Source organism: Trachemys scripta, chromosome 18 (genome assembly GCF_013100865.1).
Source record: "Trachemys scripta elegans isolate TJP31775 chromosome 18, CAS_Tse_1.0, whole genome shotgun sequence".
In the NCBI taxonomy this organism is placed as follows: Eukaryota; Metazoa; Chordata; order Testudines; family Emydidae; genus Trachemys; species Trachemys scripta.
Window position 1 is genome coordinate 19,137,667 of NC_048315.1, and position 24,100 is coordinate 19,161,766.

The 24,100-nt window shown below is 50.2% G+C and overlaps 1 protein-coding gene across 5 annotated transcripts in view; it reads right to left on the bottom strand.

Annotated features, from left to right (window-relative positions):
• DTX2 (deltex E3 ubiquitin ligase 2) overlaps positions 1–24,100 on the bottom strand; it is a 64,672-nt gene that overhangs the window by 30,600 nt on the left and 9,972 nt on the right. For all 5 annotated transcript variants that reach the window (XM_034752385.1, XM_034752384.1, XM_034752383.1 and 2 more), the window contains 2 exons: positions 17,826–18,420; positions 1,091–1,149 (listed from right to left, as the gene is read on the bottom strand). In XM_034752385.1, coding sequence (XP_034608276.1) covers positions 1,091–1,149; positions 17,826–18,420 — 654 coding nt within the window. The remainder of the gene's footprint in view (positions 1–1,090; positions 1,150–17,825; positions 18,421–24,100) is intronic.

Below are 24,100 nucleotides of genomic sequence, written 5' to 3' on the forward strand. Positions count from 1 at the left end.
ATGTAATTGCTACGACTAACTGGACAGCACCAATTGTGCACTAGGCGCTTTCTAGATGTACAAGACAAGGACACGACTACAAACATGCACCCAGGTTGTGGAGTATTTGCCTCGGTACGCTGCAGAAGAGCTTACAGTCCAAACAGACAGAATACAAAGGATGGGAGTCGGGGAGAGGAACGGAGGATGTTCTGTTATGTACTCAAAGATGTCCTGCCATGCAAGGGCAACATTGGACAACACCATATGGGCCTTGTGGCCGTTCTGTCCCGGGACAGTGACACGGTATTGTGCTATTATTAAAGTGCATGGACTGCATTAGTATGCAGAAGACATCATGTGACCAGCAGAACATCCAGTTTCAGAAGATGCCACCAAACTAGAATCCCAGTTGCTGTGCACTAGCTGAATTAAGAGATGGCAAACGTACCGGCAAGCTTCCCACCCTCTGGGACACAGACTGGCAGTTACATTGCAAACCACACGGGTGTGGGATCATCATCCAGACAATGCCATAGAGTCGCAAGGTGCAATTCTACTCTGAAAGGCAACTAGGTACAAATGGATTCCTCCTTCCCTAACAGATCTGCTCCCTGGGAGTATTCAGAGTCAGAGCTGCAGACTTCAACGGCAAACGTAAGCTCCTCCTACTTACTCCCGCAGTTACAGGAGAACTCATGCTTCATCCACAGAATTGCTAACCAAGTTCCAAATGCTTGACTCCACCCCCTAGGCTACAGTGCCCGACTTCCCCTCTCTGTCAGCCTTTGCCCTGATAGGCAACAAGTCTGCACACTGTGGCACTGTAGAAAGACAAGGGTGGGACCGTTCCCACCCTATTACCAAAGCAAGGACAGCAATACAAAACCAAGTAGGTACTTACCGCAACGTGGTTGAGAAAAGCCAACCAGCTGCTGGTGTGTGCACTTTCTATACATTTTCAAACACACTAGTTTTATTCTCTATCCCGTGCCAGGCCCTGTCTACATGACAGGACACTCTACATTCTTATCAGAGGCTACATGAGGAAGCAAGTTACAAAGGAAAGGAAAAAACCTAGGGAGAAAACAAGTAATCAAGGAGTCATTACCTGCCAAAGCTTGGTTCACTTTGCTGGGCTTGGGCATCTCAACCGGCAGATTTGGGACACTGGGGAGAAAAAACAACAAAACGAAACGTTTAACATCACCGCACGGATGACAGACAAGATGGGGCAATTCAGTGGCACGTGGCATTCTGTCCAACGGCCACTGAGAGTACTGTGCTTGTGATCGTTACATTTTCCCATCGTACCTAGCCAAGTCAATCACTGCAGAATTAGGTCTCGAGTACATACCAAAGTACAGCTGGAGATACAGCAAAGGCAGAAAGGCATTAGACTTTCCAAGTGACTTGCTGCACTGGTTGTTGATGCTAGTGAAAATAAAAGCAATCTCACTGCATAACACCACCACCACCTACTCTCATATAGTGACTTGCAGCCGTAGATCTCAAAGCACTTTGCAATGGAGATGAGCACCACTTTACAGATGGGGGAAAATGAAACACAGGGAGGTGAAAGTCGCAGCAGAAGTCTGGTGGGAATCCCAGTCCAAGCGCCCTATCCACTGGACCGCACTGGGACATGGGAATGGGAACGCAATGGGAGGCCTGAGAGACCTAAAGGAGTGAGGTGTCCAATTTCCCTTGAGTCTGACCACCCCGCTTGGAAATCCCAGCCTACCTCCTTTAGGAATTTGGGGTGTGGGGGGGTTCCAGTGGCCTGCAAGGGGACAGAATTTCAAACCAAGGTGAATTTGGAATACCTGGGCATGGGCCGCAGAAGCGTGTTCTGCCGACAACGACGATTAGGAAGGAGAGGGAGGGCAGCAGATTGAAAACACACGGAGACAAGAGGTCACAGCAGGAGGAAGAGGGTCCAGGTTATGTGGAGCGGGGAAAGGAGACCAAGGGCTTGTCTACAAGGACAGCAAGCCAGGGTGTGAATCTACAGCACACTAGCTGGCCACGTAGTCACGTCCCGTGTGGACCCTGCTATAGCACGGTAGATTCACACCCTGGCTTGCCGCGTGGTAGCATCCCATGTAGACAAGGCCCGTATAAATGGAAAGGGAACATCCAACTCTGATGTTTCAGGTACTGGGGTTGTGAGACCACTTCAGTCTAGGATGGAGCATTAGCCAAGGAGGACAGGCAGCCATGCTCTGCATCAGTGAGATAGTCAGTCAATCCCAATTCACAATGTAAGATAGGAATAATCATGGTTTTACACTTACCCAGTGCCTGTCACCTCAAAAGAACCTGACAGGGCATCACAAACTATACACATACAAGACTAGTGAAATGCAGCCATCTCTGGGGTGGAGGGAAGAAAGCAACAGGCACAAGCACACAGCACAATGGAGGGGAGGGGCAATTTTGCACAGGATATTAGAGCAAGAGAAGCGGCAGCACCACTTTTACAAAAAGCAAAGGCCACGGGGTCTTTGGGTTCAGATTATTAAAGTGGTCTACGGGCTCTGGGACGGACAGACCGATCCCTCCCCCCCACCACAGGCCAAGAGAAGCTTCTGTTTCTAGGCCAAAAGAAATGCGATCGACCGGCGTTAAAAATCAGATTCCAAATATTGCACAAAGCAGGTTTTCTATTAAATAACTTTCAAAACTCACTTTCCTGTTTTCTCCCCCCATTGCTCCTCCTACCTTACATGCCTTGAGACGCACTGTATCTCAAACAGAGGTTATGGGCTCGAGGCAGGAATCCACTGGCTGTGGTGCTATAGCTTGTGTTTTGTGGGCAGGCAGAGGAGAGGATTATAATGGTTTCTTCTGGCCCTACAAATCTGCATCATGGTGGTTTTCCCATCCGGCTATTTCAGTAGCTGGGTTTTCCCCCGTCACACTAAGCTGTTCGGAATGTCGCAATCTTTTCAAGAGACACATCACTTCGCTGCTCTCGCTAAGGGCATTACCCAAAGCCCACCCAAGTCCCTGGAAAGGCCCCAAGGGATTGCCAAGGGCTTGGATTAGACCCTAAAATCCATTTCATTCTTCACAACATTTCTCTTCTGATTTGGCCTCTTCCCAGCAGTTCTCTTCTTGGCGTTTCTTTCCTCTCTAGCCCGATCTCTTCCCACGCCCCATTTCTAGCCTCCACCACCCCCCTCCTCGGTCACCTCTCAGGAGCAGAGCCACAGCGAGGATGCATCTCGCCCTCCAAACGCGGACAATGAACGTTTTTCGAGGCTCAATGAGGGAAGGCGAATTTGAGGATCGCTCTACCAACGTCAACGAGCCGACAACCCTGAACCAAAACGGCTCGCCTCCTCCCGCGCGAACACCGCACAGGACAGAGGGACGTCCCACCTGGGAGAGCTGTTCTCTCAAGTTCTAAGCTTTGGGTCCGTGATCCTATCACGTGACTGCCCGCTCCACCGCACCTCCATGTCATCACACACACACAGCGCTAGCCTGGTTCATCCCCCGTGCAGAGTTGCAGACTCTAGTGCTATCACTTCCCTTTTTTTCCTTCTTGTGGATGGCAGAAAAGATTAAAGAATGCAACCAAATTCTGGGCTCAGCAGGGAAGGTGGGTGGATAAGTGAGGCTCTTACAAGGTGCGTCTCCAGAGAATAACACAAGAACAGCATAGGTCTCCTCCCCGTTTGCAAGAGTTCTAAAAAGCTCCAGAGAGGAGGAAGAAAACTTGCAGAGAGCTGTGAAGGGCGTTGGAAGACACACCTAGACCCCTCCTGACAAGGGTGACAAGATGAAGACATCTCCATTAGCATACAGAATGGAGAGCAGAGACAACTCCCCTATCCTCATCTGCATGAAAGATGGGAAAGGAAGATATCTCAATTTACATACAGAATGGAGAACAGAGAACCACACTGAACTCTGGGACCAGAAAAAGCAGGGACGCACTGCATCCTGGGAATCTCTGCTCCAGATGCTAATGAACCTACACCTGCACACACACCCAGCTCAGCAGTTATCAGACCAATTCTAGTAATGAATCCTTAATTGATATCCAAATACTGAAGCAGCCTAGTTGTATTGTGAGCTCCCTGGAAGAAAACACCCCCCATAGCCAAGAGTGATCAGCTCCTATTGTCTAGCCTAAAGAAAACCCTTGAGTCATCAGTTTACCTATAAACAAATCTAGTGTTCTCCCTTCAACCATTGTATTTTCTCTACAAAAATCCCTACTCACCCTCTAGTCAGGGTTCTGATGCTTAGGCCTTGGCTACACTCGCGGATTCACAGCACTGCCGAGAGCGAGTGTAGTCGCGCCACCAGCGCTGCGAGAGCTCTCTCGCAGCGCTGCAAGTACTCCACCTCTCCGAGGGGAATAGCTTGCAGCTCTGCGAGCGAGCTGATTACACTGGCGCTTTACAGAGCTGCACTCAGGGGGGGTGTTTTTTCACACCCCTGAGCGCAGCAAGTGCAGCGCTGTGAATTGCCAGTGTAACCAAGGCCTTAGATCCAAACTAGGCATCAGTTCCACTGGAACTCCATCATCTCCTCACTGATCGTGCTGGGGACTCTGCCTGCCTCTTGCCCTCAGGACCCTCAGCTACCACCATCATCTGGGAACCCTGACCAGTTCAAGCTTCAGGGAGCGGTGAGACCCCCTTCTTTCTTTCTTTCTCTCTCTGTTTTCCTATCTACCTTAGGTATTAGCCTTTAATCATGTATGTTATGTTGGTTTAGTCCTCCTTGTGTGGTTATCACTATTATTCAATAAATAACTGCTATGGTTAAGTTGGTTGCTTCTCTCTCTCTTACTGAACTTTACTCGTTTGTGTTTTTAGCTTCCCCCATTCACTCTACAGCAACGCTTCTTTGACCTAAGCTAAAGATCCCTGCAGCGCCCAAAATACCGTAGGGTTTGCTCATCGAGTAGGTTACTGCCAGTACAATTGTGTTGGGGGAGTGGGGATAGGGATGTGCTGAATTTGGGACGCATAAGGGTAACAGCTTGAAAGTGCTGCTTGACCCAGTCCATGGAGCCCAGGGGCATATAAGGAGAGACAGCTTGAAAGTGCTGCTTCCTCCAGCCCAGTGAGTCTGGAGACATATAAGGGGTCAGCTTGACAGTGCTGATTGACCCGGTCCGCTCAGACTTGTTCTGTTAATGTACGTGTGGGTGTGAGTGTTTTCATCCGGTTCTGGGGTGGGAGTAACCCAGCCCTAGGGAGCCTAGGTCCTGCAAGATAGCTCCATTGGGAGGGGACTTGCAGAAGGGAGAAGTAGAGCTCCATATGTAAACACAAGTGACACAAGCAGTACATTGACAGGATTACAAAATCCCCTTCCCCAGAGGAGTAACCCGAATAAATGAGCACACCCCAAAGTAATGGGTACATCTGGTAACACAGGCATCCACTAAGTACTTGTAGGCCCGCATCGCCGGAGTAGCTGAACTGGCGAAAGCACCACTGCCCCCTGCAAAGCAGAAGCAAAATCCCTCAAGTGGAACAAACGTATCGAGGTTTCCTGTCGCTGCTACAGTACATAGAAGGGTGGAACATTGGGTAATCTGGGCTCAAAACGTGTGCTGGACGCCCACCAGGACAAGCCAGGAGCCTAGACAAACCATGCTTTGTGAGAGTAGGCAGGGACGTTTCGCACACTGCTCAACCACTGCAGGAGTCAGGGCCCTCGTGAAATGACAAGTGACCTTGGGATTTCACAGCGGGAAGAACAATCTCCTGTGCCTAGTATGTATTTTTTTGTTAGGGTCACAGACCCAAGCCTGGTGAAATGGAGGGAAGTGATGGGTTCCTCTTGCTGGGGAGACTCCTCACCATATGGTTTTGCGGGTATATTCAAAGCCACAGTACCGGGTATAAAGTTTTGTTATGTCAGTGAGTCACTCACCAAAGATTGACCCTAGATCTGCGAACCACAGGGCAGGCCAGCTGACCAAGCTGCCAGGGTGCAGTGAAATGAATTGGGAGCAGTGTGTCATTCAGCTACACAAGATGTTAAGGAGTTGGGCAAAGGGGAGTGGGATGGATCTGCCCGGAGCAGAGCCTGAGACGTCTGCCGTTGCTACAGCAGAAGTAATATTTTGGGGGGCAGAAAACGCCCCTCAAAGACTCCTCTCATCTGCTGATATAGTCAAGCCCACGGAGCAGTATTTCCCTCGGTCCATGTCTCCGACAGATGCCCGCTCACCGATATGTCTCCCCAGACACTTGTCTGAAGCTGCACAAGAAAGAGAGGCCTTGGCATGAGATTACTCGCAGTTACGTCAGCGGCATCTTTGTTTTAAGAGCCCTTATGTTAAAGCCTCTCTCTTTACCTTGGCACGGGAAGAGCTGACTGGGTTTGACCCAAACTAAGTAGTTCTGAACGAGTAAAGCACCTGCCATACATACACGCTCAAAGAGAAAAAGGCAGATATGACAACACTGCTTCTCCTTCCTTGCAGGGACAGAGGCACCGGGGAAGAAATCAGATGGTCTTTGACAGGTTTCAGAGTAGCAGCCGTGTTAGTCTGTATCCGCAAAAAGAACAGGAGTACTTGTGGCACCTTAGAGACTAACAAATGGTCTTTGACATCCATTTCTAAATGGAAAGGTCTGCAGTTGCCCGTTTAGGACAGAGTGGATTTTACTCCCATGACACCAGAGTGGAAAGGACTCTGGGCAAAAGGCTACATGCAAAAGTTGGGCAAGTCCCACTAACATGCCTAAAGCTCGGGGTTTGTATCACCCCCTATCCAGCCAAAGTACCGCAGCCCCCATCCCCACAGCAGCTGAGCCTCTCCCGGTCTTTAACGCAGCAATCCTCACAGTATCCCTGGGAAACAGGGCACGTTCCCAGGGAGGGGAAAAGGGGGGTCAACTCCCCTCACTGAGCCAGCCCTTGCTAAGGTTCAGGACACAGACACTTCCCTAAGGAGCATTAGGGAAGCAGTGCGTAGCAATACCCCTCTGAAGGATAATTAAACCGACCTAAGTCTCCATAGGGACAGCGCTAGGTCGGTGACAGAATTGTTCCATGAACCCAGCTATTGCCTCTCCGGGAGGTGGATTACTGACGCCAATGGGAGACCCCTCCCTGTCGGCGTAGGCAAGGTCTACACTCCACTGGAATTTGACCCACATGTTTCTACCCAAAACAGTGCCAAGCTGGGGACCAGTAAAACTGAAAGCTTGGATTCAAACCCCAAAGTCAAATAACTCCAAGGCCTTCGAAGTACAATAGTTCTCTTATGTTTTGCAGATGCACCATCATTTTGTACCACCTGCCTGAACAAACAGCTGCTCATAGAGTGATGGTGGAGGCCTGTCAAGCAGAAGCCTGAACAGCTGCAGAACTGTTTTTACTGGGGCACAAACAGGAAGGATTCACTGCAACAATTTACCTTAAAGTGCCTTGGCTATAATGGGGACATGACATGAAGCATGGTTTTAATGGTAACCGTAATACCTAGCTCTTTTCAGCAGTACATCTCCAAGCACTATTCAAAGGAGCATTATCCCCATTTTACAGATGGGGAAACTGAGGCACGGCACAGCAAAGTGATTTGACAAAGGTCACCTAGCAGGCCAGTAGCAGAGCCAGGAATAGAACCAAGGTCTCCTGAGTCCTAGTCCAGTGCTCCATCCACTAGGCCACACTGCTATGCTGTAAGTACACTGAAGCTGGGGGAGGTTTGACTCACTCAAGCTAGCCACCTGAGCTCAAACCCCGGGGGCTGGGCAAGCTTTGACTTGTGTGGCCAGCAAGGTGGTGCAGTGGCTATAATTTATCAATGGGCTCTAATGAAAACTCTTCCCACCCACCCCTTAGCAGCCTGAGAAAACTCCTCATGTACCCACCCAGTTGGTCTTCCATCCATGCTCTGAATACCTAGAGCTAAAGCTGCCGATGTGAATAAGGCAGCAACAGCAGGACAGAATCGCAGCCTTAAACACTGGGCTTGGGAAAACTCTTTCTACAGAAGATCGGTTCCTCTTTCCACCAATGTTTCAAAGGTTGCCCAGGCTCTCTCTGCAGCACTCTGTATTGATCTATTAGGATGCAAATGGCCATGCCCAACCTGATTCTGAACTTGCACTTCCTCAAAGAACAAAAGAAGCCAGACTGAGCACTACAAACCCAGGCCCAAAAATACATTTCCTGCTTCAGCCTGGCCCAAACTCGCTGTTACTTGTGTTTTCACAGAGGACACGGCAGTCTAAATCAGATCTCACTCGAGAGCGACTTTTTACGTTGTGATATCCGGCCGCATGGGGATGGCTACACTCCAGCTGGGAGGCGTGGGTCCCAGATTCGCACTAGCTGCGTTCAAACTAGCGCCCTGAAAACAGCAGCGTGGATCGCCGCCCAAGTCAAAGCCTGCCCAGCCCCCTGGGTCTGAGCCCAGGCGGCTAGCCCGAGACTGCGCATGCCGCAACGGCCAGACTGCTGTTTTCGGCAGGCGAGCTTGAGCGAATCAAACCTCCCAGCTGCACCCCTGGATTGTGAGCGGTTAATCCTGAACAACATCAGGAGTAAAATCACCTGCCCATGTGAAGCCCCACAGCTGGGTATGTTGAAAATTCTGGACTCCCATTTCACCGAGTTAACATCACACTAGCTAGATTTCTTTAGTTTTTTTTTTTTTTAAACAAAATGGGAAACAACAAAGTGGTTTGTTATTCGTTGCATCTCAGCTGAGCTCAGGGCTTCACCGTGCTATACAAAAACAGCGAGAAAGTCCCTGCCCTAAAGGGTTTACCTCCTCCTCTACAGACAAGGCGGGTGAATGGTGGGAGGGGAAAAAGAGGAAGTTGCAGAGCAGGACTAGAACTCAGCCCTCATTCCCTCCTCCTTGCCCTAGCCACTAGGCCCTGCTGCTTCTCACATAGTGCTCCATCCTGACAGATGCTGAACATCTGCCCACTTCCAGGAAAGTCAATGCAAATTGTGGGTATTCGGCACCACACCCATAATCTGCAAATACGGTGTATGTCAAACCACTGTAAACTCACCCCCCTTTGATTTTTAAACACATAGAAACTAGCTTACAGCTATGAAAGCCTCCTGCCACCACATGCGGCTGAACTGAACGTTTGAGGCCAGAGCCATCCTCGGTTTAATTTCAGTCACGTTAATGGAGTTACACCGGGGATTACGTTGGACCGCTTTATAATTATTACAGTGTTAGAGCTGCCTTTATTACATCAAAGACACTTCTTACCAAACTTCAGTGATTTATCCCTCTCTGTAATTAACTAGAGTGATGCAGAGAGCATTACTACGCGGCAGTTCCCATCGCTTTGAAATCCACCCCTTCCCACTCCTGGTGTTATCTTCAGAAAGTAGCTAAGCTCACAACAGGCCCATGGCACCAGCAATTGTAAGGGTGCTGACTGTTCTGTAGTTTCTCTCTGCTACACATCCAGCTGGCAGTGGGAATAATAAATGCACCGTTCTTGCGGAGAGTGCTTTGCAAAAGAAGGTTGGCGTCCCCACCCCCATGTTACAGATGGAAAATAAGGCACAGAGAAACGAAACGAGTCCCAAAGGCAACCCAGCGGGGTAGTGGCAGGGCCAAGAATCGACTCCCCGCCCCCTGAGTTCCAATTCGGTGCCCTACCCGTTGGGCCACACTGTTTCCTGCTCCTCTCTGTAATTACCTTGATCTAGCAATGATTCAAGGGAATCCGGAATGTAACCGACCTTTGAAAAATGTGTTGAACCCCCCTGCCCTGCCCGGGATAAATGTAAAATTAATGCATTTCGTTCAACTGTTTCTGATGCTGCAAAAGAGCAGACCCCATGTTCAAACCATATTATAACCTGGCATGTGCTTGCCAGTGTAGAGAGAAATACACGTTCTCAGTGTGTTTCAGACCCAGGGGTGACGCACGGTTGCAGCTCTGCCTATTCCTTAATTCAGTTGCATTCAATTAAAGCTACACTGATCTGCGGCCACTTTAATTCTGAATATGAGCATCCACACAGGGGTTTAATGTGATTTAATTACTCCACTTTCAATTCACTCGCATTAACTTTCCTGAGGGCCCCCCCGTTCCTTGTGTAGACAAGTCTTTGGACAGGAAATACCCAGAGATGAAAGGGGGGCAAACCTGTTCATTGGGTGGCCGCTCTGGAGACTGAAATCTCTTCACTGCCCCTTGTACACACAGGCCAGTGTCACAAAACCCAGCCTCAGAACAGTCGGGGCTCTGAGCCTGGACCACAAAACTGGCAAGGGTACGTCACAACGGAGATGCATCAGCAGAGCTCTGTGTTGGGAGCTCACACAGACACCCAGCTCTTGCCAGGGTAATTTAGTCCCTTATGTTCACTGACACTGAATCAGCCACAAACACTAACATTTCCCTGAAATGTACAAGCGACAAAAGGAGGAGACGCATATGGACTGTGAGGGAAGAAAAGAAGAAACATTTTGCAGAAACAAACCCTAGCTGAGGAGGGAAAAGGGAGGAGGGGGAAACCCAGGAATGTCACAGCTAGAAGTAAAATGAAACACATTGTGAGAGTCGGCTGCTCAGGGTTCCTCTAATACATGGGTATTAGAATATTTTCTGTTGGAAAATGGAATTTCACAAGCTGGAGAACAGAACCCCAGACAGGAATAATTAACTGGGCTTCCTACTCGAGTCCATCATGTGGAAAGAAAGGGAAAAGCCATCCAGGGCTGTCTGCTTGGGGTGAAATTGTCCCTTTTCCATTTGTTGCTATTTGAGGCCCAAATTCCCCTCACTGTCCCCCTTCCCTCTGAATCCCTGCGTGTAGGGTCAGACGGGGGAGGGGGAAATACAAGAAAACCCCACAGAGATTCAAAATCCAGAGTTAGGAGGATGCCACAAGGCATCCAGAAACATCCTCTGACAAAGAGTTGCACTGCCCATCCTTTCTTGAATCACGGGGTAGGAGCTTGCTCCTCCAATGCTACAGTCCTCCCCCCATCAGTGCAAGAGCATGGTCTCTGGACCCCTCCCCAAAGTCTCCCCCAGCTCTACTGATAGACATCTGCCAGCATCAAATAAAGGAATAGCTTTTCACATGGAGTGCACCGGAAACAAATGACAAGGGGATGGCTAGGATACAGGCTAATATTAGATATTGCCCTCCCCACCCCCCAAAAAAACCCCACAGCTAAGGCAGAAACCTCCACAGCCAGACGCTCACAGGGTAAAGGAAGCCAACAAAACTCTCACCTTCCAAACCAAGTTCCAGTTCCCCAGAAAGTTAGTCTGACAATCTCCCCACAGCAACGTCAAGGGGCTCTCTCCTGCGCCATGCACTGACTAACAGCCGGACGGTGATCTGGAATGGAGCTAGCAGCCAAGAGGGTCAAGCCACAAAGGCAGATTTCATAGTCTGCATGTAGGATCACTCCTGTCTCACCATTTGCAGGGGTGTCTAGTCTCTCCCAGACCCCTCCAATGACCCTGAGAATAAGCCATATTCCCTGTGGTGTGGCATTGTTCCCAGCAGATGCCTGATCAAGTAACCCCTCCGCAGCCTCTAAAAGGCTTAATGGGCCATGGATTACTGTGAATGTAGTGGGCACCACACTGTCTGCAAGTAAAGTCAGCAAGTTTCATGACTTCACTGATGGGCACCCTCGTCTGCCAAGTTACGGACCAGCTTCCTCCAAAGCCACCTTCAATATACTAACAGCTCACAGCCCTTGGGCCCTCCAGGAATGTGGGACTCAGTCCAAATCCTAACCAGGGCCCTATTGAAAACTGCCCACTCGGTCCCAAAAGCTTAGTCCACATGGGCAAGAGAAGGCAATGCAATGGCTCTTGGGAGCTCTGGTACTGTGCTGCTAGGTGTGGATTAAGAATCAATCCAGTCCAGCATCAGTGACAAAGCATATTAGTTAGGAGCGAGCTTATCTGAGCATCCCTTAATGCTCCTGAGAGGACAGAACAGTTTGGTTCTGTTTGTGAACCAGTGTTTCCAAACCGGCTGTGTGTTTAGTACGGGAAACAGTAGCCCACGAGACATATGAGAGGGGTTGTATTCTTCCAGAGGAATGCCTGTCTTCTGCTTGCACGAATCCACAGAGGTAGCAGAAATGAGGCGGATCTGGAATCAGTTACTCCCCCTCCTTGATTTCACGGCAGCCCTTACCCCACAAAGAGCTCACACCACCCTACTGACAAACAGATTTATCTGGGTATAAGCTTTTGTGGGTCAAAAACCTCACTTCTTCAGATGCATGGAGTGAAAGTTACAGAACTCCATGCATCTGAAGTGAGGGGTTTTACTCACGAAAGCTTATGCCCAAATAAATCTGTTAGTCTTTAAGGTGCCACCGGACTCCTTGTTGTTTTTGTGGATACAAACTAACACGACTACCCCCTGATACTTGACCACCCTACTGTTAGTACCTAACCTAGTCTTAGGGAAGGTCTGTCTTCGGGTGATGTCTGCAGTACCTCTCTGGTCATTCCTAAAGCCTCCTTCCACAAGGATCAGTACGCACTTCGCAAACGATACATACATACATACCGTACATACATACATATTACACACACACACACACACCCCCCACTGAAATGCAGCCACCTCTGGGGAGGAAAGTCAGCAGCCAACTAGGCCAATAGCCTAGAGCTCTGTGAGTAGTTTGGAAAGAGAAGGGGAATTTGGGACAAGAAGAATCTTTTCCTCATATGCAAAATGCTAGAGATATTTAATGTTCAGACAGGGCTTCACCTGTAAGTGTCTCGTCTGAATGTAAACTAGAATACTGCACTATTAGAAATCAGAGTAACTGTTTCTTTTTAAAATCAGGACACTGAGGCTCAAAAATAATTTAAAAAAACATTCATATTCCCCTGACTACCATCCTTTTGTATTAACAATACAAAGCACTTTAAAAGTCCAATAGACTATTCAACCTTCACGTTTTTTATATTTTTACATTGGATCAGCCTGGACAATTAAACTAGCAAGTTCGTGTTCAGCTTCTCCTGCACACATACGATGTTCCAATGTCTGGGTTATTACAGTGAAACCCACCTAGCTCTGTAGACGTACACAGCACTTTACAAACACATGGGCTCAGGCAAACTTTCACTGGATGAAGTTCTCCCACTTTCTTTCCAGGAGGCCACTCACATGAGTAACAGCTACATGAGTATATGCATCCGAAGAAGTGGGCTGTAGTCCACGAAAGCTTATGCTCTAATAAATTTGTTAGTCTCTAAGGTGCCACAAGTACTCCTGTTCTTTTTGCGGATACAGACTAACACGGCTGTTACTCTGAAAGCTACATGAGTAATACTTTGCAGGATCGGGCCCATAGATAAATCACGGGCCCATAGATAAACCACAAACAGCTTTGCAAATACTGCTAGGGGAGGTTTAAATCCGCAACAGGGAATTGTTGTCACTGGAAATCAGACAAAAACAGTCACAAAAACATTTCCATTAGTCCTAGTTCTGGTAACGTCCTTTTAAAACCACAAATCTAAGAGCCAACAATATTTAGTGCTTTTCATTTCTATATCTCCAAGCATTTTACAGAAGAAGGCCAATATTATCCCCATCTGGAAAATGGGGAAACCGAGGCACGGTGTGGAGCAGTGACTTCCCAAGGCCACACAGAAACTCAATGGCAGAACAGAGGAAAGACCCAGTCTCTTGACTTCCAACCCAGTCCCAAAGGAGTCCTTTGTATTCTGCTGGGGGCAGGGGAGTTGCAGAGAGAGGAAAGAAAGCACCCAGATAGCCAAAGAGATCCCTTTGGAGTCATTGCCTGGGTCCTGGCATTGTGATCGTCAGACCATGCAGACTGCACCTTTCAAGCATCAGGCCAGGCAGAAAGCAAGCAGCGCGGAGAGATGGAACGCAACGGTAACAAACTGGCCTATGAATTGAGGTAGTCCTTGCAGCAAAGTGTACAAACCACGGTCTTTATGTAAAAAATGAATTGTTGGCTATACGATACATGACAACTTGTAAACAGCAAACCTGCGGAGGTTTCTGGGCAATGCCCAAAATAGCTGGACAGATAAGAAACAGCTGAATTTCTGAAACAGATTTCAGAAATCACTGCCTGCCGTTATTTTGGGATCTCTATTCAGCCGTCCTCTCCGCTACTGGGGAGTGCACATGATACCACACTGCACTTCTCCGCATGAGGCCTGGCCAAACGATGCATAGTAGGACTGAGAAAATTCAGCTCTTTAGAAAGCAGAGAAACTAGAACAATTCCAAGATCAGAACAGCTGGGAAATGAGCCCCCTGACTTCCGAATGCTTTCCAGTGGGACATGAATTCTCTCAATCCGATTTTGCACCACAACAAGGCTGCTGAGACAGCAGTTTCCTCTAGGAGTGTTAATTGCACCTCAGAGACTTTAAAGCAGGGGTAAGCAACCTATGGCACGCGAGCTGATTTTCAGGGGCACTCACGCTGCCCGGGTCAAGACCACCAGTCCGGGGGGCTCTGCATTTTAATTTAATTTTAAATGAAGCTTCTTAAACATTTTAAAAACCTTATTTACTTTACATACAACAATAATTTAGTGATATATTATAGACTTATAGAAAGAGACCTTCTAAAAACGTTAAAATGTATGACTGGCACGCAAAACCTTACATTAGAGTGAATAAACGAAGATTCGGCACACCACTTCTGAAAGGTTGTCGACCCCTGCTTTAAAGAAACATTATTTAGTGATCAACTGAGCTCTGCAGTTTGATGCAGTGACCACATTACATTGGAGTTTTCCTTTCAACTCATTTTGATTGTCCATCAGGAATAGCTTTGTGTAGAGAAAAGAACAGGAGTACTTGTGACACCTTAGAGACTAACAAATTTATTAGAGCATAAACTTTCGTGGACTACGGTCCACTTCTTCGGATGCATACTCTGAAATTTGTGTAGAGAATTAGGGAATCATTCCCACTTTCAACGCTTCCTTATTTGGTCTGTAGTTTGAGAGAGGATGGGAGATGTTATTTGTTGATGGACCTGAAGTATCATGAAGCATAAAGGCGGCACACAAGCTACATACATGAGCAACAGCAGTCAGGAGATCTGGAGTACCTCTACACTGGAAAAATATGCCCCCAGCCAGCGAGTCTCAGGGTTTGTCTACACTGCAAAAAAACAACAACAACAAAACACACCAGCCCCAAAACAACACACACACAACTGGTGGTACAGTCTCAGAGCCTGGATCCACTGACTAGGGCTTGCTGGGCTAAAAATAGCATTGTAGATATTCAGGCTTGGACTGGCGCCTGGGCTCGGAGACCCACCCTGCTCACTGGGTTTCAGAGCCCGGGGTCCAACGCCTACCCTGTTATTTTTAGCCCGATAGACAACTGGGGCTCTGAGCTGAGTCTCGCTACTGCAGGTTTCCCCCCCCACCCCTTCTCTTCAAGTGTTGATAAACCCCTAGAGTGTATTCCTGACTCTTGTGGCTGACTCGCTGTGTGACCCTGGACAAGGCCCATCTGTGCCTCGGTTTCCCCATTTGTAAAATGGAACGTACATCTACCTCCTGGGTGGGAGGGGTTTGTGGTCTTAGCTCTTCGCTGTTTGCGAAACACTTTGAACGAAGGGTGCTTTACAACTAACAATCCACCTATTCCCGCTGCTACCCTTGTGAATATTTGTAAAGGGACAGAATCCTGCGCAGGTTGGAATGGTTTTTGGACATCAGCTTGTTCCACTTGGGGAACTGAGTCAGGTTGACACTTCTGCTGCTGGGAGGGAGCAAAAACGGGATGTGGCACAAAAGATCCGTATCACACTAAAACCCAGAGAGGAAGCAAGCAGGAGAACAGAGATGAGAGGTGCACGTTGGCTTGGTAGTTTACAGAACCTTATCAGGTCAGGTATACACTGGAGTCTCCTCCCTAGAGCACCTCAGCTTCATTGCTTTCCTGGGGAAGGGGCCATGAACACGGCCAGCTGAGCCACTCCAAGAAATGTAACACCACGACACAGAAGTGGGGCAGCTGTTAAAGGCAGAACAATGAAATGATCCTTAAGAACTCCTGCACCCACCTCTGCACCGTTACAACACAATCGCCCCCTCCCCAACATAGCCGCAACACTCATTGAAACACTTCTCTTGTAGCGTAGGCAGGAACCAAACATGTCCCCCACACGGTTCCCTTTGCTCTTTGTCGGGCTGTAGTCCAGTGCAGGAGACACAGCTAAGAGTCCACTTACACCACAAGATGGAAACCTGTCTCACCTGTGTCAGGGAACAGCCAAACAAGTGATGGCTGTAGCATGAACAGAATTCTACAATGGGGTGAAGCAGAATCAAGAGAGGCCAAATCCCTTGATAGAACAAGGGACCAAGTGCAGCACTTCTGCTCCACCTCGGCTACTCCCTTGAAAACATTTGGAAGCTGCCCAAAAGCCCCCACCAGAAAGTGACCTCAGTGGAAAGGGGAGAAAACAGAAGCCCCAAGCAGCCAGCCTTCACGAGGCAAGCCTCTGATTGTGTTTGCAAAAAATGATGTTTTTGCTGTGCTTTCAGTGCTGCCACATCAGACAGACGCTGCTCGGTGGCTAAAGCTAAGATTTTGTCATGGTTATTTTTTAGTAGAAGTCACAGACAGGTCATGGGCAATGACCAAAAATCCACGTGACCTGGTCCTGACTTTTATTAGCAATAACTATGACAAAATGGGAAGTGAGGAGGGTCCAGTACCCATGGCCGCTGGGGCTTCTGGGTCCCCCCGCTGCCACTGCCAGCTGGGAGCTGCGGGGTCCCCCTTGCTGCCCAAGGCAGCTGAGAGCGGCAAGGGGACCCCTTGGTGCAAGCCCCACCCCCTGCCGCGGGTGGTGGCTGGGAGCTGCAGGGAGGGGTCTCTGCTGCCTGCATTGGTTCAGAGCTGCAAGGTCTCCCCGCTACCCACAGAGGCTGGGAGCTGTGGGGTCCCTTGCTTCCTGCCAGCTGAGAACTGCTGGGCCCCTGCCAGCCGACACCTCCAGCGGAAAATGTCACAGAGGTTTCGAAGTTATGGATTCCGTGACCTCCGTGACAAAATCTTGGCCTTACTCACGGCATGAGAGCACATGGAGAACGAACTGCGTCTCTGATTATCCAGCCACACCTCGGCATTTAACCTTATAAAGCTGGAGGCTCTGTCCAATAGAATGGGTCAAATTCGGCAATGGCATCACCCCACTGACTTCAGATACGCCAGAGGTGAATCTGGCTCGGTGCCTTCAAAGGCGCGCAGCGCAGCACAAGAAAAACAACGCTGGATTTATGCGGTTTCCGTTTTTAAAAAAATTCTTTGTGCTCATTAAAAAAAAATCTGGGAAGGTCTTTTGATTCATAAAAACTAAACTTAGAGCTGTCAAGGAGGGACTTTCCTGGATGACTTACTGGCAGTCTCAGACGCATGCCGGGAGCACTCTCGGCCCTTCGTTGAAGGGACGAGGTTCTGAACGCGACACTTTTACAGCTGGCTGGTTTGGGGGGGGCTTCTGTGTTAACTCAGATTTAAACTGCCTGAATAAAACCCTGTCCCTTCCATTAACCACCTCCCCCTTCCTGGAATGCGCCACATCAGAATCCTACCACGTTCTTCAGGTGCCCATAGAGACTTCTAGAGAAGACCTGGCCTGGATTTCTAACGTGAAAAAACAAGCTGGGAAGGAGAATGCAATAGCTTCCTTCCAGGCCGCCTTTATCCATCACAAAGCAGTCAGACAGGGCACAAACTCCATTTTTTTCTTTCCTTTATCATATCCAACCACTGTTATGTGGGTCTGGATTCAAATGCCTGCTACATGGCAAATTCTAGCAGGTTGGACTATGCTCTCTCAAAGGCCCTCAATGCAATCGGTTTCTGTACCTGACTCCGTTCGACGCCGACAGTCCTGGGCTCGGGGCTCCGGCTCCCACAGGCTGAGGCAGCGCCCATGCACTCTGTGTATTGAGTCTCGGCGCTGACCTGGCTCCAGACAAGGTTGGTTTGTTATAGGGCACAAAGCCGACACCAGAAGAGCTTAGTGCAGCTGTCCGACTGGAAACCTGCGGCACAGCTGATGAACTGGGGAGGTTTATCATGGAGTGCCGATAGCGCGTGGTGATGGGGCCAGTTCCACTATTCAACAAGCACTGTTGACAAGAACAAGCCATTGCCGTGTGAAGGGGCCCCGTGGCCGTGGTCACCGGATACGGGGTGTCCATGCGCCTCTGAATACCTCGTCGGAACCTGGAGGTCTTGTTGGTCTGGACCAGCGATACAAAATCAATGTCGTAGTTGTAGCCCAAGGAGCTCAGGTCTACATGCCGAAGGCCATGCGTGAAGGCTTGCTCCAGGAACACACAGACCTTCATCTCATATGGAGACCACCCGCCTTCGTCATTCTGCCACTCCCACACGATGCCCTGCCCGGCCGCGGAGTCTTGAGCGAAGAGGTGTCTGCGGACGGATCGCATGGTTCCTGGTTCAAGAGAAACAGACACTGGACGTCAGTCAAAACCACGCAAAAAATGGCAATGCAGTATCTATGGAGAAGCGGTACCTTAGGGTGCTTTAAAAGTGCTTATGTGAGTCAAGCACCCAACTCCCTTTGACTTTCCATGGGAATTCTGCATCCACTTCCTTAGGGCACTGTAGGAAATCACACGCAAAAGGGACAGTGGAACTTTTCTGAAGTGACCACCAAAGGGCCAACCACCCAGGTCTGGTTGCTTAGCAGATGTGGGTCTTTCGGAGATTGAACAATCCTGGGAAATGCTTTGAAATGGCCACTTTGCCAGGTACCACACCCACACGTGTGTGCAACAGTCCGGGGGAAAGGTGGAGGCAAAGCTGGGAAAGCAGTTTGAAAAGTCTAGAGAGAGCAGCTGTTCAGACAGAGGGAAGGGGAACAAAACCACAGCAGAGTTGCTGGTTCAAGGGTTATTCTAGACCAGCAGCGGGAGCTAAAGCCTGCTCACATATCAAAGGCTCTGCTTCCCAGCAGCAAAGTGATCTGAGAAGCACATTTCCCCTGGTTATTTTTATTAAAACCTGCTCAAGGAGGATAGAGTCCAACCAATAAAAGGGGAAATTAAAAGTCAACAAAAATGTCTTCCCCCAGCAGGGACTGAACCAGCCCAGGCACCGGCAGCATCAGAGGGGCCCCCAGAACTCCACTCCTCCATGGTGCTAGTGTCTTTCAATGCCTCCTAAGTGCCTATGTCACTTTGGAAAATGGGACTCAGGAGCCTAAGTCACTTAGATGCATTTGAACATTTTAGTCTCAGGGGAACTCCCCTGGAGTCAGCCTCTTCCTACATTACTCTGGGGGTTTGGTTTGGATTCTGGTATAATGTGTTTGGTTAATCATATTTTGCGCTCTTTGGATACAGCACCGTGACCAGTATTGGGCTGTAGGGATCTGACTTTCAGGTGTCTGACTTCAAGACCCTTTGTAGAGGTGCAGAGCTGTTCTAGTGACTCACTATGGCAACCAGATCAGGAGGGTCTCATTAGCTCCAACTCCGACGCATAATAGGCTGAGAATTCCTTCAAGGTAAAGAGCCAGAAGGAAGGGACAGGCAGGTCAAGGAACATCCCTAGGAACAGATGGCTCAAGCGAAGGCTTATGTCTGTAAGTGCAGTCCTGCCTCAGGGTTCTATTACATAAGTTAAAAATAAAGAAAGATTATGGAGCATAATCTATTGAGAGAGCTGCAGAGAGAGTGGGGTGGGGACTTCCCTGATTTACAAGAACCTGTCATCCACGAATGCCCAGACGCTTTGCAAACATTAAGCCTCATGACCCTGTGAGGTACTCATTTTATGATGGGGAAACTAAGGCACGGTGTCAAAGTGACTTGCCCAAAGCCATCCAGTGAGTCAATGACAGGACTAGACAGGAAAAGAACCCAGGAGTCCTCACTCAACCACTGAACAACACGGCCCCTCACATACCCCATGACACGTGTCCACATGAAAAGAAGAGTTTCATAATTACTGTCAAGCACCATCTCCAATTAATACGACCTCAGTATCTCATATAATAGCTGTTTTGTGGTCCTCCAGCATCTTACGGAAATTGGTTATGTGGCTCTGGGGGCTTAGAAAGTTACAGATCATTGCGTTAGAGGTTAGCTCAGCAAGTGACCTGCTCCGTACAAGAGCACTGACTGCTCTCGGTTTACTCTGCTGTAGCAGCCGAATACTGACCCGTGACAAGAGAAAACAAGTGACCAACGCTACTTAAGAGCTACTGAAAGCAAAGGAGCTCTAGGATCTTCCCCAGGGCTATCCTTAGATCCAGGCTGAGACCTTGTAGCTCAAACATCAGGCTTGGAAATCCTAGTGCCGTGGTCCCCAACCTTTTTTGTCTGGCGAGTGCCAGACGAGCCACGGAGGACCGTGAGCATCCGCTGAAATGTCGCCGACAAGCGGCATCATCCAGAGGCGTCGCCGCCGAAATTCAGCGGCATTTCGGCAGATGCTCATCTGCCGGCCAGTACACGGGCGCACTTAGATGCCATGGCGCCCGCGGGCATCGCGTTGGGGACCCCTGTCCTAGTGGGTCAGATTCTCAGTCGGTGTAAGTCAGTGTATCGCTGACATCAAGGGATAGGCTGACGTCCACGAGCTGAGGAGCCGGCTCTGGGATGGGAAATCAGAGTACGTGCCCCAAAGCAAGTTCCAGGAACTGCTCCCTGAAAACGAAGCGAAGGAGGGGGTGTTATCTTACAGCACACCTGGATCCGCAGCGAGACACACAGGTGAAGGAATGCGTGGGGGGGACGTGGACACTGTGGGAAAACGATGGGGGGAGACAGGTGCTCAGCTGGGGGCTAGCGATCAAAACCAGCAGGGACATCCTACTGTCCTAGCAGACTGCCGGATAATAGCAGCACAAGGGTTTCAGAGCACGCAACCGCAGCACCCACTACCCCCCCAGCTGTGGGAAGAGGTGGCTTTTGGCACTCAACATACAGTGTGAGGTGTACCGCCCTGGGATACCCAGCGGGCGGGGCATTGGCCGTTCTTATCTTGACCACACAGACAGTGGTAGCTTTAGGACAGTTCCTGAAGCCGCCCGATATTTACTTCTAGCTACGCTGCGCTGACCAGCAGCTGAGGCTCGCTTCTAATCCAGCGCCCGAGATCCGCCTTTGCAGCTGTCGCTCCCGTTCTATGGGGATGTTGGACCTGTTAACACTGGCTTCCTGTTATTCTTCCTCGCTTCCTTTGAAGAGCCTACTTGTCTGTCTAATAGCAGCAGGGAGAACGCAGTGGCCTCTTTTTCGCTCTGTTTAAAGATTTTCATAGGAACGTTTCCTGCGGCGTTTATTTTATCTCTAGCGCATTACAAAGGTCAGCGGGCTGATCATTTACAAAACGTTCATGTCTAAAGGCAGGGAGCCTTGCTCAAACCGGGGAGCTTTGACTATATCTGCACCAGCAGAAGAGGAGGGAATGGGGACAAGAGAGTTTGAAAGGATCATACTGAAATGCAAACCGAACAGGTGGCAACGCGTCCGCGGTCCCTGCAGCAACAGATCCAAATCCCAGCCAGGCCATCTCGGTCCATCACCCCTTCAAGATCAATTTACTGGGCCCCATGCACTCACGGGGAGGGGACTTTCAGATAAGATCCTCAAAACTGAGTCAACAGCCCCAACATTAAAGGTTCCATTATAGTTTCATATGAGTAGAGGTTTGATCCCCAGGGTCCTTTGCCAAAACGTTCACTCCGCCACCCTAGCTGCTCCCCTCCCTCCACCCCAGAGCTGGCTGCATTTCAGCAGCCCCTGCATGAATATAATTTGTGAAGCGCTGTGGAACCTTTTCCAGTGAACGGGACTAAAGAGAAGCAAGATACTATAGAGCATCGGTAGCTGCTTTCAGAGAGATTGCCCCTCTCCCGGGGGAGGATATTCCATTCACAGTTTGGCCATTAGGACTGAATGGTGCTCCCTAGGTGGTCCTCCAGCCCAGCTGCTCACAAGATTCCACCTACACTAAGAACCAGACTCACTGCTGAGTGCCGTAGCTGGGACTAGCCCATTACTTTTACTGATTCAATCACCCTGCTGTAGCCCTGGTCAGAAAAAGGGCCAATTTCCGAGAGTCAATGGGGGGGGTGGGGGCTAGAGAGAGGGGACCATTGGCTATTGCGGAGAGCAAGGCCTGAGAGTTAGGACTTCTGGGTTCTACTCACAGCCTGGTCACTGAGCAGGATGGAAAGAGGCTGTCCTGGTGCCTGCTTGGTGATCTCCACGGCAGTTTTCAGAGAATTATAAGCCCCATCCAAACAAGGCTGCTGGGCGCCTAAAGAATATTCAAAGCTCCTAGTGCTAAGCCAGTGACAAACACTCCCAAACACACTCATCTTGCTGATGAAATCTCTCACCCGGGACACCCTCCTAGCCAGGTTTCAAAGCTCCAGGTACTTTCCAGAGCGGTGCCCAGCCCAGCTGTGTGCTACTCACCCTAACATTAGGGCAAGAAAGTAGGACCATGAGCCGGGAACATGATCAAGAAGGCCATGTCCGTCCTTGCTTACAGACCTGTTATTTAGCAATCTTATCACCCCTCACGCTCTGCGAACACAGCTGATTTACTGTATTCAAGAAATCTGAACATTTCTGCCCTTCTCTAAGGCCCTCAGAGCGAACCACGCCTTGCCACCTCTCGGGAGGCAGGTGTTCGCGCCGTTTTACAGATGGGTAAACTGAGGCACAGATAGGCTTGTGCTTTCAGAAGGCGCCACTAATGTTGGCTGTCCACTTTGAGACACCCAGGCCTGATTTTTCCAGAGGTGATGAGCACACAAAAACCCCATCGACGCTGTAGGTGCTCACTACTTCCAGTGGGGAAAAAAAAGTCAGCTCCTAGGTGCTAAAGGTGATCATCCAGATGTAATGGCCACTAAACTGTTGGCCTGAGTGACCTCCGTGGGTTGTGCAGTGAGTCAGGAGCAAAGGCGGGAACAGAACCCAGATTTCCTGGCAACTAATCCTGCACCTTGCCCTCAAAAGCCAAACTCCCTCCACCCTGGAAGAAGGGGAAAAAAAAGCGGGAAAGGAAAATCAACGTGAAGGGGCAGTGTTCTAGCACCGCCCTACGTCATTCTGTGGGGATTGCAGGCATTAGCTCAGCTGTGTCCACAGGGCGCTAGGCCAAGCCAGAGCGGCTGGTCCTGCAGCCGGGAAAGGGGGGGGGACAAGGGAATCAAACATGAGTGTTTTAATCACAAAAAGGCCTTTTTATGCAGCTCCTCTGAAGGGATGTGCACAGGAAGGGGTGGGGGGGTAGGGTGACCAGATGACAAAAGTGAAATATCGGGATGCGCGGGGCAGGGGGGGGGGAAGCTGCCGGAGGGCCCCCCCCCCCGCACCAGCTCGCCTCGAGACCCCTTGGAAACCTGAGGCATAGTCTGTGGGCCCCCAGGTTGAAAACCACTGCCAAGTTCAGCCAGCCCCTCCAACCGCACCGCAGGTGTTAGGGGAGCCCACCAAGGGACAGGCATGATGGGGACCACAGCTGAGCAGTGCAAAGAGGAGCAGAAACGGGGTCCCAGCCGCGGAGCTGCGCCTACTGAATTCTCCAGCGGTGGCTGCAGTGGGTGGGAGCCGGGCTGGGGGGAGCTGAGCTGGGCCGGGGGAGCAGCGGCAGCTCCCTGCAGCCCGGCTAGACCCCCTGCAGCACTAGATGGGGGGCTGGCGCGCCTGCAGGGCAGAGTCTTTTTGTGATGGCCACCGCCAGGCGGCACAGCCCCGTCTCCACCCGACTCTATGGTGGCCGCAACAGCTGAGCACGCCCCGGCCCGGAGCTGCCAAGCCCACGTGCTGCGCTAGATTCCCGGGGCAGCCTGGCTCGCTTCCCGGCCGCCCTCCCAGCCCGGGCCGCTTCGTGAGCCATGGGCGCGGCGCAGGAGGCCCAGGCCTGCCTCGCCTTCTACCGGGGGCTCGGGCGGAGGGAGCCACTGCGGGATCTCTGTCGGGCCATCCTCACCTTCCTGGAGAAGCTGGAGCAGTTCGCAGGGTGAGTGCTGGGCGCCACCCCCTCCCTCCAGCGCTTGCACTACCATACAGGTGATCAGCGCAAGCCTGGGAGGTAGGGAGGAGGAATGCGGTGTGCTTGGGGAAGAGGCAGGGCCAGGGCGGGGA